Source organism: Cherax quadricarinatus, chromosome 54, assembly GCF_038502225.1.
Source record: "Cherax quadricarinatus isolate ZL_2023a chromosome 54, ASM3850222v1, whole genome shotgun sequence".
NCBI lineage: Eukaryota > Metazoa > Arthropoda > Malacostraca > Decapoda > Parastacidae > Cherax > Cherax quadricarinatus.
The window spans coordinates 10,945,433-10,961,881 of NC_091345.1; the positions used below are offsets into that span (position 1 = coordinate 10,945,433).

A 16,449-nucleotide genomic window follows, 5' to 3' on the forward strand; every position below is an offset into this window, starting at 1 on the left:
TCCTTGAAGTTGGCAGAACTGCCAGAAAGCCTGTGAAGAAACACTTATTGATTGCTGCTATGAAGAAAAAACGGCTACAGTGGACACTCAATCATAAGGGATGGATGACAAAAAAATGGAGAAAAGTTATATTTTCAGCTGTGGCACATTTTGAAGTACATGGGTACAGATCAGAGGTAGTGAGATGGAGCAAAGCCAAACCTCTTCAGCATGGATACATTCAACAAGCGCCAGAACACCCACCTAAGGTGTTTTGGGGAGTTTTACTGTTAAAGGCACTAGATGGCTTGATATTGTTGAGGGAGCAGTGAACAGTGACAAATTTAAGGCAATCCTGGCAAATTATTTGCTTCCCATTGTGGATAGAGCCTTTCCTGATGGAGAATGCATTTGCAGCAGGATTTGCTCCATGCCACACTTCTAAAAAAAATGCTGACATTCTTCAAAAAGAGTGGGCTAAGCATTCTCAGTTGCCCTGGAAACTCCCCAGACCACAACCCAATTTAGAATCTTTGGGATCACGAAACAGGACTGTTCAAGACTGTGAAGAAACTAATTGCTGCTGTTATTAGGACCTGGTACTATGACAAAGAAGTTGCCAAAATGTGTTCAGCATTTTTCAGTTCTATGTCTTATAAAAGCAAAGGGTACTCATATCTCTTATTATCTGTCATATCATTGCCATGTATTTTTCAAACAAACATATATTTTCCAACTGTCTTATTTCATCATCGTGCTAAAGAGGTAACATCATGAAACATCACGAATTGGAAAGTAGCAGGTAGCTTTATAGCTTGAATACCTGCAAGTCATGCTCAGCTTTGGTCATGTGCCAGAGATAATGACACAGGCATTGTAAGCTTGCACGGAGACTAAGAAAGCCAGTGAATCCATTGCGAATGACATGAACTGTTGCTAAAGTTCAGTGATGTTGACTTACTGTTAAGAATATTGTTGTTCCATATGTTTGTAATGTCAGTGGTTCCATACAAGATTGCAGTATTGTACTGTAATTTCAAAATATACTTAAATGGTTTTGCATAAATCGACATCCAGTTGTGAGGAATGTTTATAGTAAAGCAGGCAAGTTTTCAGTGAAGTGCATCCACAATATCATAGTGAAGTATAATTTACAGAGTTTGGGCAGAACTCCAAAAATATGATACAGGCTTGATTTTTTTTTTATCCTGAAACTGTGTCAAATCAGGTATCATGGCAGTAAAGATTTAGAGGTAATTATATGTTTTTTTTATTGATTTGTTATGCTACTTTACCACAGTACAGTAGTACCTCGAGTTACGAACTTAATTCGTTCCAGAAGGCTGTTTGAGTGCCATTACTGAACGAATTTGTTCCCATGAGGAATAATGTAAATTAGATTAGTCCATTTTAGACCCCCAAAAATACACTTACACAAGCACTTGCAAAAATACACTTATATAAGAGTTCGAGTTGAGAGCTGTTCGAAACTCCAGGTACCACTGTATGTACTTCAGTTTTATGGAAATAAAGGAGCACATCTCTTGATTATGGATCAACCTCTATCCCTCTGTTGAGAGTTTGTATTAATCATGACATTACACTAGCAACTTGATAAATTGCTTTTAGAACATAAGAACATAAGAACGAAGGAACACTGCAGCAGGCCTACTGACCCATGCGAGGCAGGTCCAAGTCTCCTACCGGCTTAAGCCAATGCACCCAACCTAGTCAGGTCAGGTCACATTGACTTAAGGGAGGAACACGGCAACCGTCCTGGTAGCACAAGCTAATCAGGTCCAACTCTCACCCACCCACACCCACTCATGTATATATCCAACCTATTTTTAAAGCTACACAACGTTCTGGCCTCTATAACTGTACTTGGGAGTTTGTTCCACTCATCCACAACTCTATTACCAAACCAGTACTTTCCTATATCCTTCCTGAATCTGAATTTTTCTAACTTAAAACCATTGCTGCGAGTCCTGTCTAGGCTAGATATTTTCAGCAAACATATTTAATAATATCAGGCACCAAGCAGTTTGTATAATACAATTTTGGAGAAGTAAATAAAATGAATTTGTTTGCTTTTAATGGCTATGCTTCACTTTCCTTGGTACAGTATTGTAAAGCTTTAAAATGGATTTGATAGTCACTGACAGTATGCTGGTGTACCAAATCAGGTATGGGAAACCCATGTATAGCTTCTTGAGGTCTCAGTAGCTGAAGACCGGTCTATGCTCCATATAATCACACATTCAGTTAATGACTAGAGCCAATAGGACCTAATTTGGAAATAGAATCAGTGATCAGTCACAGCTGTGCTTTTTAAAATCATATATTTTGGTTTCTGTTCTAGGGAAGTGATGCAGCGGACTATACAGAAACAAGAATAGCCTTTCTGGATATCAAATAGCACAACTCCCAGCCATGGCTAGTCCAACAATTGAATCACTTTGTTGTCTGTCTACCAAAAATGCATTCAGCAAAGATTTTCTTGCTGATTTCCAGTCAGTGCCATATAATCTTGTCTCCATTATTGCATCAGTACTTGGCATAGCTGGTGCAATCTATCAGGTAAATAATCCTTTCTATTTTGCAGTTTTATTGATAATAATAGATTGATAATGCTGTTTAATGTTTGCAGCATACTTGCACGTGTCATCTATGATTCAAAACTATGAAACTTCATGAGTGAGAGAAGAATGTGCATTTTATGAGTGTTACTTGAATAAGATATATTTGATAACCTTGTCTGTCAGTCTCTTTCTATGTATTTTACTGGAGTTGAAGAGACATTTATTACTATGCTATCCAGAATGAGAGAAATATTAAAGTTGATTAAGTCCAGCCTTTTTAATATCAGAAATAGACTCAAAATATTATCATATTTCAGTTAGCGCATTTGGAATTTTTTTCTTCGTTGTGATATACTACTCTGTTCTAATACGAAACAAATCATATTAACTAAAAAAATAAGGCTTGTCTCTTATTACATACCGTATTTTTGTATATACAGTATATTGAAGAGGGAGGAATTGTGTGGGGAACAAATTGCCAAATTGCTGGACATGTGCCACGCGTTGAAGGAAATGAAACCCAGAACTCGTAGAGCCTACATGATTGTGATAGGCCAGTGTTGTCACAGATCATATTTTACACTACTTAAAATATTTGTTGGTGTACCTATATTAGTATAAGTGGAAACAGAAATTTGCAGTATCATCAGGATGGTCATCACTAATCCCGCAATCAGTTATCCGGTTCCATTAGTAAATTCACAGCAGCAAGCCAGAGGAGGAGAAAGCAGTGATGAAAATGAGGAAGTTGTAGCAGAAAGAGTCTCTACTGATAGGTTAATTAAGTGTATTCTAACCTAACCACTCTGTGATCTGGCAAACTCACTAATCCGGCACACTACAGGTTCCAATGATGCCAGATTAGTGATGGCTGACCTGTAATATAAAGAGGAAGGAATTGTGAAGGCAAATTTCCAATTCACTTCATGTGGTGAAAGACCATGCAATTCCTCTTTATATTATTGCATTCAAGATAATGGGAAATTTAAAATTATGTGAACAAGAATATAGGTACAGTATACATATATGAATTAACACGTGTGGTCAACACTGGGGTCCATCGCAATCCTCAAAATTTTGAAAATCAGTAACACACAGATAGCATGCTTGCCCAATATCCAGTGAGTCATCAGTTTATTCCCACATTATTATTCTTTCTTCAGAAGTGTTAAATTCATGAGTGTGAAATTTTAGTTTCTCTTAGTTTTAAATGCTGTACCTCAAACAATTTTAAAGGAATAATAGTTTTGCAATTTATGTAAAAGCCTAAGTCATATGAGCTTAATGATACATCACTTTACTAGTCAAATTTTAATGTGTACAACAGGCTTACCCATTCCTTGCATCTCCAAGGTGCTACCACAGACACCAGGCACTGGAGCTCTCAATGGAGGTCGTAGATTCTTCAGGACTCGAGGTCGTCTCATCATCAGATGGCTAGCTATGGCTGATTTAATGGCATCCTTTAGTAAGTTTTCCTTTAAGAACTGATATGAAAGCCTCAATAAATGAGGCAATAATTTGTAATATATTGTACAAGCAAACCTTGCTCCTCCTCTGAAGTAATTTCCAAGATCCTAGAACAATAGCAACAGTGCATTCAATGGAGTTTATTGAACCAATGAATAGGAATGTTTCCAGAAGAAAAATGCATCATGAAATTTTGTGGCTGATAATTTTCTTACATAAAAGATAGTTCCTGCAGGTATAATATTTCTGTATGTTTATACAGTGAACCAGTAATTTTGAACACAGATTAGCTTTCCAAATTCTGTATGATGTTATGACAATGAAATTTTGGGGCAGCAGACCTTCAGCAGCAAGCACCAGACGAGCCTGGCCTATGGCCGGGCTCCGAGAGTAGTGAAACTCTTCAAAGGCATAAGGTAAAGGTGTTGGGAGTGCAGTAGGACTGCCACTTTGATGACTAAGATGGGGTAGTACTCCAGGTGTTTAGCACTGTGTAAGTTGTTGAGGGTCATAGAGAAAAACATCCACCTGTATATCTAAGGACGAAAACAAGGTAGGTAGGTGCTTGTTAGGTAGCTGCTGGTGTATGGGCTCTTCCATTGATTTTGAAGAGAAAAATTATGTGCATGCTCGTAAAGTTTTAATTCTTATATCCTTATGTACTGTGGCTCCTTGTACTATTGCAGAAGGGCTCTCAGCTCCTTGAACATGTGTACAGCTAAATGCATGATCAGTTTCAATAACTTTCTGTAAAGACAGCTAATTCAGAACAGGCAGGTCTCATTTCACCCTCTTGATAATGTGGCTTGGTCTTCCTCAAGCCCCATTAGTAGCTCATTTGAAACATCTTCATCCTTCCCAATATCTCCTCACCTTCTTCCTTATCAGTGTCTTCTGTCCAAATTTTAATTCTTGTAAATTACTTATGTTTTCAGTTATCAATAGAATTTATTCATAATTCACAGAAATATGCACATTCCTAGCAATGGAGCGTTATGAATTACTGCAGCATGGAAGGTCCAGAAACAGTTACACATTTCAAATATAATGAATACAGTAAAGCCATGTGTGTCGTAAGAGGCGACTAGCATGATGGGAGCAAGGGCTAGTAACCCCTTGTTTATTCATTACTAAATTTAAAAAGAGAAACTTTCGTTTTTCTTTTTAGGTCACCCTGCCTCGGTGGGATGTGGCCGGTTTGATAAAAAAGAAGAGAGAATACATTAAAACCTTGATTTAATGGACAGAATCCATTATGCAGACAAAGTCCATTATTGTTGAAGTCTGCTGGGTAAATTGATTTTGGATTTAATAGCCAAAGTCCATTGTTTCCGGAATTCTTTGTTATTGTTACAGTCTGCTGGGGAGATTGATTTAACCATAGCATACCTTGAAATTAAATTTCCTGTGTGTGTGTGGAAAGATTTAAAAAAATCATTAAAGATTGAAAGAGGGCATTTTTTATGTATCAAATAAGACTAAAATGAGTGAAATCTGATAAAACTAAGGATTTTATGGTTTGTTGAAGTTGAAAAAATATCACTTGGCAACTGATGTAAATGTGCCAGTGATATTCACGTTTTATGATTTATTGACATCAAATTATGACTGGTTTTCAGTTTTTATTGTTTTTAATGTTTAGTACTCAAAACTACCGAAGGAATTCATTGATGAAAACTTGTGTAGAAGTTCCATTGATAATTAACTGGCATTCTGTATTTTGTCTGTAATCACTAGATGATACTTTGCTTACTACCCAGCATTATTATGATGGCAAAGAATGGGTACAGCAAATGCATCTGTCAAATCTTTGTTCAGTAATGGCAAAATATTTTAAATTTATTAAAGCACTTGCAAAGAGAAATGTCATAAATGAATTTGGAGATAATTGAAAAAATTCAGGTTGGCACCTGAGGAAGAAGTTGTTATCCTTGGGGTGAAATTTGACTCCAAACTGACCATGAAGAACCACATTGTAAATCTTGCAAACAAGTCGGCCAGGAAGCTTACAGCACTTTGCCATATCTCGCATCTGCTCAACAGTAGGGGTTGCAAGATTCTGTACAAGGTACAAGTACGCTCACACCTTGAGTATGCTCCACTTTCTTGGTTTGCCTGCCCCCCCTCCCCTCATCTGTGACTGCTTGACAGAGTAGATAACAGAGGAAGATGTCTCATCTCTCACCTGGACTAATCCTGGATAGATCTGTCATTTCAGCAGCGCCTTCAACACAGGAGGGATGTGGGTGGCCTTACTGTTATGTACAAGGCCAATTTTGTCAAAGTACCACACTTGGATCCACTTTGAGGACAGCGTAAAGCAAGCTTCTATACCACAAGACGGGCAGAAAGCAGCAACTTCACTCTGGCTGTACCCTTCTCCAGAACATCACTTAATCTGAGATCATTTATCCCCAGGATGACTTGAGTATGGAACACATTCGTACAGCATTATGATGTCAACGGGATAAAGTCAGTTGATCAGATGAAAATGCTGGCCCACAGGTTGCTCCAACTTCACCGTTCCCCACTTGTATGTCTCATAACAATAAAAATGCTTTCAAATGAGCTGATGTAGGTAACAGCTCTTAGCTTGTCAATAAAGTTAGGAATCCTTAACCTGTAAATAGCTTGTCAATAAAGCTAGGGATCCTTAACCTAACCTTGTCAAACCCTGTGAAAAAAAAAAAAACCTGATTAAATGTTTTGATCCTTGAAGGTTGAAGTGGCTGTGGCAAGAATTGTGATATTCTTTTTTTTTTTTTTTTTTTTCTCTCCCCCCAAGTTTTATACATGTATTACTTTTGTCTTCTGTAGGCATCCTCATCCGGTCAGCTTCTTGGCTTGCTGATGATACTTTTGGCTCGGACCCTGATGACAGTCCCCTTGGACAGTGTGTGTGCATAATAACTTCAGTAAGTGCAACAATTTTGCTTTTACACATACTGTAGTTAATCTTTACAAGCTAATCACTCTTGACTTGCCACAGTTTTATTTTTAAATCTGATTTTTTGTACTGTTTTGTAGTACAGTTGGGCTTGTGCATTATTATCTGAATAATAGGTTGAGCCCCTGGGTTTGTTTTTTCCCCCTCAATCCACTTGTACCTTTTCCCTCAATCCACATATAACTTTTTCATCTGATTTAGCTGTAGTGATTTTATTGACTTTATCTAAGAAAGTGACTATCTGTATTACAGTGCATGAGCTTCTATTTTTTTCATTGTTTCTAATTGTATGAAGGACTTATTCATCTACACTAAAACTTGTGGATAGTTTCCATTACATCTTACACTTCCACTGTCTTCAGCATTACCATAAATTCCTGCTGATTCTTCTTCTTAGCACCTTCATCATCACTAATATAGTATTCCTCTTGGGTACCAAGTTAATTTGCAGAGACCAAATGGAGTGATGAAACTGTCCAAAATACCTCATTAATTGAACACAGAGTGAGGGAAACACACTGTGCTTCAGAATACAACTGTAGGTGGCATAGATTGTCACTGGTAGGGAAGGAGTTGTATACTATGTGTAAATTACTCTCACTTTGCTTGTAATTTAATGCTATGGTATGTTGTACAAGTTGTATCAAAATGTCCCTTAGCTTGGTTGGAAGCACACTCAATTCACATATTGAGGTCCGTGGTTTGATCCCTGATACAGGTGGAAACATTAGGATTTTTTCCTTAAGACATCTGCTGCCCCTGTTCACCTAGTAGTAAACAGGTACTGGGTGTTAGCCAACTAGTGTGGGTTGCATCCTAGGGACAAAATTAACCTAATTTGCCAGAAATGCTCTGCATAACAAGGGGCTTCTGTATAGTATGTCAGCTAGGTTTGAATACGTTGTGCATGTACTTGTAGAAATAGATTTTTATTTTTTCAACAAGCCGGCCACATTCCACCGAAGCAGGGTGGCCCAAAAGGAAAAATGAAAGTTTCTCCTTTTAAATTTAGTAATATATACAGGGGAAGGAGTTACTAGCCGCTTGCTCCCAGCATTTTAGTCATCTCTTATGACACGCATGGCTTGTGGAGGAAGAATTCTGTTCCACTTCCCCATGGAGATAAGAGGAAATAAACAAGAATGAGAACTAGTAAGAAAATAGAAGAAAACTCAGAGGAATATGTATACAGTATATATATGTTTGTACATGCATATGTAATGTGACCTAAGTGTAAGTAAAAGTAGCAAGATTTACCCGAAACCTTGCATGTTTGAGACAGAAAAAAGACGCCAGCAATCCTACCATCATGTAAAACAGTTACAGGCTTCCGTTTTACACTAGCTTGGCAGGACGGTAGTACCTCCCTGGGTGGTTGCTGTCTACCAGCCTACTACATAGGATTATTATTATTAGTAGTAGTAGTAGTTGTAGTAGTAGTATTCCACATGTTAGCTGTACATTATCATCAAATTTTTTGGTTGGACTTTTTGAGGTTGCATGGTAAGAGAGTTTACTGTACTAGTTGCTTAAATATTTGATAACATTTTTTTTTATTTTTTTCAGGTAAACGGAATGTTTAGGCAAGATTTTCACGAAAGCCACTAATTCACATAGGCGTAGTCTTAAAGGGTAGAATGTATCAGAGATGTAAATAGGTAATTTGTTTTTATTTATTATTTAATTAGGTATTTCCAATATATGAGAACATTCATTTCTTCCATACTCCCTCAAGCGTTATATCCAATTTTTCTTTATTTAAATTGTTTGATACCCTCACCACCTTACTCATAACTATGTTCACTTTGAAGCATCTACCTTTACACACCCTCCCAAACTCGTCCACTAACCTTTGCAACTTTTCTTTAGAATTCCCCAAAAGCATGGTATCATCAACAAAAAGTAACTGTGTCAACTCCCATTTTGTATTTGATTCCCCATAATTTAATCCCACCCCTCTCCCCAACAACCTAGCATTTACTCGAATTGACTTTTCAGCGGACTGATTTATGAAGGATAAGGTTAACCATAGAACTGATGAAGACAAAAAAGGTGAGTGGTGCATTGAGGTATCTATGGAGACAAAGAACATTATCCATGGAGGCAAAGAAGAGTATGTATGAGAGCATAGTGGTACCAACACTCATATAAGCATGAAGCATGGGTTGTAAATTCTGCAGTGAGAAGGCAGCTGGAAACAGTGGAGATGTCGTTTCTAAGGGCAATGTACGGTGTAAATATTATGCAGAGAATTCGTATTGTGGAAATTAGGAGGAGGTGCAGAGTTACTAAAAGTATTAGTCAGAGGGCTGAAGAGGGGCTGTCGAGTGAGGTGGTTTGCTCATTTAAAGAGAATGGAACAAAGTAGAATGACTTGGAAAGCATATAAATCTGTAGGGGAAGGAAGGCGAAGTAGGGATCATCCCTGAAAAAGTTGGAGGGAGGGGGTAAAGAAGGTTTTGTGGGCAAGGGGCTTGGACTTCCAGCAAGCGTGCATGAGCATGTTAGGAGTGAATGGAGACAAATAGTTTTTGGGACCTGACGAGCTGTCGAAGTGTGAGCAGGGCAATATTTTGTGAAGGGATTCAGGGAAACCGGTTAGCTGGAATTGAGTCCTGGAAACGGAAAGTACAATGCCTGCACTTTAAAGGAGGAGTTTGGGATATTGGCAATTTGGAGGGACATCTAAGCTGTCATAACTGAGCGCCTCTGCAAAGACAGTGATTGTGTATGAGTGATGGTGAAAGTGTTGAATGATGATGAAAAATTTTTTCTTTCTTTTTGGGTCACCCTGCCTCGGTGGGAAACGGCCGACTTGTTAAAAAAAAAAAAAGGAACATGCAAGTGTAGTGATTGCTGGTGTCTTTTTTTTCTGTCTCATAAACATGCAAGATTTCAGATACATCTTGCTACTTCTACTTGCACTTAGGTCACACTACACTTGCATGTTTTCTTTTTTTTAACATGTCGGCCATTACCCACCGAGGCAGTGTGACCCAAAAAGAAAAAAAAAACTTTCGTAATCATTCAACACTTACGCCATCACTCATACACAATCACTGTCTTTGCAGAGATGCTCAAATGCGACAGCTTAGATGTCCCTCCAAACTGCCAATATCTCAAACCTCTCCTTTAAAGAGCAGGCATTGTACTTCCCATTTCCAGGACTCAAATCTGGCTAACCAGTTTCCCTGAATCCTTTCATAAAATATTACCCTGCTCTCACTCCAACAGCTTGTCAGGTCCCAAAAACCATTCATCTCCATTCACTCCTATCTAACATGCTCATGCACACTTGCTGGAACTCCAATCCCCTTGCCCACAAAACCTCCTTTACCCCATCCCTCCAACCTTTTTGGGGATGACCCCTACCCTGCCTTCCTTCCCCAACAGATTTACATATATGCTCTCCAAGTCATTTCTACTTTGTTCCATTCTCTCTAAATAACCAAATCGCTTCAACAGCCCCTCTTCAGCCTCTGACTCATACTTTTAGTAACTTCATACCTTCTCCTAATTTCAACACTACAGATTCTCTGCATAATGTTTACACCACACATTGCGCTTAGGACATCTCCATTGCCTCCAGCCACCTTTTCACTGCAGCATTTACAACCCATGCTTCACACCTGTATAAGAGTGTTGGTACCACTATACTCTCATACATTCCCTTCTTTACCTCCATGGATACCGTTCTTTGTCTTCACAGATACCTCAATGCACCACTCACCTTTTTTTCCTTCATCAATTCTATGGTTAACCTCATCCTTCATAAACCCATCCACTGACAATTCAATTCCCTAATATCTGAAAACATTCACTTCTTCTTCCATACTTCCTCCCTCCAATGTGATATCCAATTTTATCTTGATAGTTCTTGTTCTTATTACTTTTCCTATCATATCCATGGGGAAGTGGAATAAAAATCTTTCCTCCGTAAGCTGTGTGTATTGTAAAAGTCAACTAAAATGCCGGGAGCAATGGGCTAGTAACCCCTTTTCCCGTATAGCCTACTAAAAGAAAAATAAAACTTGCATGTACAAGCATGTCGTAAGAGGCGACTAAAATACTGGAAGCAAGGGACTGGTAACCCATTCTCCTGTATATATTACTAAATTTAAAAGGAGAAACTTTCGTTTTTCCTTTTGGGCCACCCTGCTTCAGTGGGGTACGGCCAGTTTTTTGAAGGAAGAAGAAAGATTATTATTATTATTATTATTATTATTATTATTATTATTATTATTATTATTATTATTATTATTATTATTATTATTATTATTACTACTATATTGTCAAGACTAGAGGGACACTCTTAGTGATTTTAATGTGTACCTGCATGCCAGCACAGTGTGTAAGTTTATTTAGGTACAGGTACACATAAGTATAATTATTAGAGCACATATAAAATACACAATAACTTTACAACACTTGAAATTTTGGAAAGTTTGCAAACATAATGGAAAGATGTACTCACAGAGGATGTAAACAAACCAGGTGGCATGCAGTGACTGTATTAAACCCGGTGGGGGAGCTGTAGTGAGAGTTTTGGTCAAAATTCAAAATGTCTGTATTAGCAGAATACCATAAAGCAGGGCCCTACTGTACATGCTAGCATCTTCCAGCACTCGCATCTGCCATAAATTCTTATCCTCTAACACTTGCCCACATCCTCCAACACTCACCCACATCCTCCAACACTCACCCACATTTTTCAACACACCCACGTCCTCCAACACTCGCCCACATTTTTCAACACACCCATATTCTTCATCACTCACCCACATCCTCCAACACTCACCCACATCCTCCAATACTCGCACACATACTTCAACACTCTCTCATATTTTCCAACATTCACATTCCAACTGTTGGCTACTTCCATCTTGGTATTCTTGCTGTTTTTCACTCCTGCAGTTCTTTGACTGCTGTATGTATTGAAATACAGTCCATCAATATTTATGTCTGTTCAGAGTTTATTCTTTGTCTCTAATGTACTGTACATGCCAGTTTAATGTTGACTGTTGGCCTTATTTAATTTTTTTTTTTTTTTTTCCAACAAGTCGGCCGTCTCCCACCAAGGCAGGGTGACCCAAAAAACAAAGAAAATCCCCAAAAAGAAAATACTTTCATCATCATTCAACACTTTCACCACACTCACACATTATCACTGTTTTTGCAGAGGTGCTCAGAATACAACAGTTTAGAAGCATACACATATAAAGATACACAACATATCCCTCCAAACTGCCAATATCCCAAACCCCTCCTTTAAAGTGCAGGCATTGTACTTCCCATTTCCAGGACTCAAGTCCGACTATATGAAAATAACCGGTTTCCCTGAATCCCTTCACTAAATATTACCCTGCTCACACTCCAACAGATTGTCAGGTCCCAAGTACCATTCGTCTCCATTCACTCCTATCTAACACGCTCATGCACGCTTGCTGAACGTCCAAGCCCCTCGCCCACAAAACCTCCTTTACCCCCTCCAACCCTTTCGAGGACGACCCCTACCCCGCCTTCCTTCCCCTATAGATTTATATGCTTTCCATGTCATTCTACTTTGATCCATTCTCTCTAAATGACCAAACCACCTCAACAACCCCTCTTCTGCCCTCTGACTAATACTTTTATTACTCCACATCTTCTCCTAATTTCCACACTCTGAATTTTCTGCATAATATTTACACCACACATTGCCCTTAGACAGGATATCTCCACTGCCTCCAACCATCTCCTCGCTGCTGCATTTACCACCCAAGCTTCACACCCATATAAGAGTGTCGGTACCACTATACTTTCATACATTCCCTTCTTTGCCTCCATAGATAACTTTTTTTGACTCCACATATACCTCAACGCACCACTAACCTTTTTTCCCTCATCAATTCTATGATTAACCTCATCCTTCATAAATCCATCCGCCGACACGTCAACTCCCAAGTATCCGAAAACATTCACTTCTTCCATACTCCTCCTCCCCAATTTGATATCCAATTTTTCTTTATCTAAATCATTTGATACCCTCATCACCTTACTCTTTTCTATGTTCACTTTCAACTTTCTACCTTTACACACATTCCCAAACTCATCCACTAACCTTTGCAATTTTTCTTTAGAATCTCCCATAAGCACAGTATCATCAGCAAAAAGTAACTGTGTCAATTCCCATTTTGAATTTGATTCCCCAAAATTTAATCCCACCCCTCTCCCAAACACCCTAGCCTTTACTTCCTTTACAACCCCATCTATAAATATATTAAACAACCATGGTGACATTACACATCCCTGTCTAAGATCTACTTCTACCGGGAAGTAGTCTCCCTCTCTTCTACACACCCTAACCTGAGCCTCATTATCCTCATAAAAACTCTTTACAGCATTTAATAACTTACCACCTATTCCATATACTTGCAACATCTGCCACATTTCTCCTCTATCCACTCTATCATATGCCTTTTCTAAATCCATAAATGCAATAAAAACTTCCCTACCTTTATCTAAATACTGTTCACATATATGCTTCAATGTAAACACTTGATCTACACATCCCCTACCCACTCTGAAACCTCCTTGCTCATCCGCAATCCTACATTCTGTCTTACCTCTAATTCTTTCAATTATAACCCTACCATACACTTTTCCTGGTATACTCAGTAAACTTATTCCTCTATAATTTTTACAGTCTCTTTTGTCCCCTTTCCCTTTATATAAAGGGACTATACATGCTCTCTGCCAATCCCTAGGTACCTTCCCCTCTTTCATACATTTATTAAACAAAAGTACCAACCACTCCAACACTATATCCCCCCTTGCTTTTAACATTTCTGTCATGATCCCATCAGTTCCAGCTGCTTTACCCCCTTTCATTCTACGTAATGCCTCATGTACCTCCCCCACACTTACATTCTGCTCTTCTTCACTCCTAAAAGATGGTATACCTCCCTGACCAGTGCATGAAATTACTGCCTCTCTTTCTTCCTTAACATTTAAAAGTTCCTCAAAATATTCTCGCCATCTACCTAATACCTCCCTCTTCCCATCTACTAACTCCCCTACTCTGTTTTTAACTGACAAATCCATACTTTCCCTAGTCTTTCTTAACTTGTTTAACTCACTCCAAAATTTTTTCTTATTTTCATTAAAATTTCTTGACAGTGCCTCTCCCACTCTATCACCTGATCTAATCAAGTGAGTGTAAAACGAAAGCCTGTAATTGTTTTACATGATGGTAGGATTGCTGGTGTCCTTTTTTCTGTCTCATGAACATGCAAGACTTCAGGTACGTCTTGCTAATTCTACTTACACTTAGGTCACACTACACATACATGTACAAGCACATATATACACACCCCTCTGGGTTTTCTTCTATTTTCTTTCTAGTTCTTATTCTTGTTTATTTCCTCTTATCTCCATGGGGAAGTGGAACAGAATTCTTCCTCCATAAGCTATGTGTGTTGTAAGAGGCGACTAAAATGCCGGGAGCAAGGGGCTAGTAACTTCTTCTCCTGTATATACTATTGCTAAATGTAAAAGGAGAAACTTTTGTTTTTCCTTTTGGGCCACCCCACCTCGGTGGGATACGGCCGGTGTGTTGAAAGAAAAGAATAGCTAATAATGGTACTTTAATCCTTTGACTGTCGAGGTCATATATATACGTCTTACGAGGTACCATGTTTGACGTATACTCATAAATTCTAGCGGCTTCAAATCAAGCAGGAGAAAGCTGGTAGGCCCACATATGAGAGAATGGGTCTGTGTGGTCAGTGCGCACCATATAAAAAAAATTCTGGAGCACGCAGTGCATAATGAGAAAAAAAACTCCGACCATTTTTTTTAATTAAAATGCCGACTTTGTGGTCTATTTTCGTATAGTATTTATGGTTGTATTCTCGTTTTCTTGGTCTCATTTGATAGAATGGAAAACATATTATAGAAATAGAGGTGATTTTGATTGATTTTACTATAAAAAGAACCTGGAAATGGAGCTCAAAGTAGGGGAAATGTTTGATTTTTGCCCATGTTCAAAAGTAAACAAATGATGTCTTTGTCCAATAAATGTCCATCTAGCCAATCTAATATGCAGTCATGAATGGGTTGATGTTATTTATACAATTATTACAGTAGTCTGCATAACAGTAAATATTCTATTTTTTGTTTGAATAAAAATTAAAAATAGAAAGCAAGAGTAATATCAGAGGGGCCTGGAGACATGACTGATGAACAAAGAAAATGTTATTTTAGAGTCGGGAATGTCTGCATTGTTCATTCTGAACCTTATTTTGAAATTGTCATAATTTTTAATTTTTGTGAAATTGGTGAAATTGCAAATTTCTGACCACGTTATTGGGTAGTTGAAATCGGTAAATGGGCAGTTTCTTGTACTCAATCGATAGAAAAAATGGAGTTCTAAAGAAATAGCTATGAGTTTGATCGACTTGAACAATGGAAGTAGCCGAAAATAGGGCTCAAAGTGGGCGAAATCGCTGATTTGTAAATATTGCCGAGATCGCTAAGTTCGCGAGAGCATAATTCCGTCAGTTTTCCATCAGATTTCGTGTTTTTGGTGTCATTACAATCTCGATCATTTCATAAGCTTTTTTTTTTTTTTTTTTGAAATTTTGCGACACCAGGAGACACTTCAGGATTGGGGGTTGCAACAGTGAAGGGATTAAACACACATGTCCATACTTGTGCTTTTTTTTTTTTTTGTGGTATCAGACACTACCGTATGTGTTGATTTAGATGCTTGCAGCATCTAAATCAACACATACGGTATTATATTTACTTTCTTGGGTAACTTGTAAAAATAATCGGAAATTCTTTTCGGTGGCATTTTTAAATGTGTGTATTCGTTTTTTTTTTTTTTTTTTTTTTTTTTTTTTTTTTTTTTTTTTTTTTTTGGGTGGGTGGGGGTTGTCTAAAACTTTATTTTGCTTGATTTGATGTTCTTTGCAAAATATGTAAGAATCTTTTACCTACTAGCTTAAGTATTGAAGTTTTATGCAAGTTATTTAATATATCATCAACAAAGTTGTACGTATATCCAAAATTAATAAATTGTAATGTTTACCTTTTTAAATTTCCCAACATATTTTACAGTTCTTGGGATGCTTTTGATAATTTGGAATGGGATGAATAAATATTTCACTTACAAGCCAATTTTAATTTCCCATTATTGTTTCAGGCAATGATTCACTACTTCTACACTGCTACATACTGCTGGACCTTCTTGTATGCACTAGATGTTAAACTGGTGATGCAGGATAAGCGGATAAATCAACGTATTTATCACCTAGTATCTTGGACTGTTCCTCTTGTGTTATGTTTAATTGGTCTTCTTATCCTGTACCTTCCAGACCTAAAGTAAGTTTACATAAGAAAAGACACTTCCTGAGCTAATGTATTCTTGTACAGAATTTAAATTTACTAATTTATACAAATCCACATGGAGATAAAACAGAATTAGGA

At 37.9% G+C, this 16,449-nt stretch overlaps 1 protein-coding gene across 2 annotated transcripts in view; it reads left to right on the forward strand.

The window, feature by feature from the left end:
- Positions 1-16,449, forward strand: part of LOC128699098 (G-protein coupled receptor 143) — a 48,754-nt gene that overhangs the window by 3,320 nt on the left and 28,985 nt on the right. For both annotated transcript variants that reach the window (XM_070096580.1, XM_070096579.1), the window contains 4 exons: positions 2,342-2,559; positions 3,915-4,029; positions 6,849-6,946; positions 16,166-16,344. In XM_070096580.1, coding sequence (XP_069952681.1) covers positions 2,413-2,559; positions 3,915-4,029; positions 6,849-6,946; positions 16,166-16,344 — 539 coding nt within the window. In that variant the 5' untranslated portion in view covers positions 2,342-2,412. The remainder of the gene's footprint in view (positions 1-2,341; positions 2,560-3,914; positions 4,030-6,848; positions 6,947-16,165; positions 16,345-16,449) is intronic.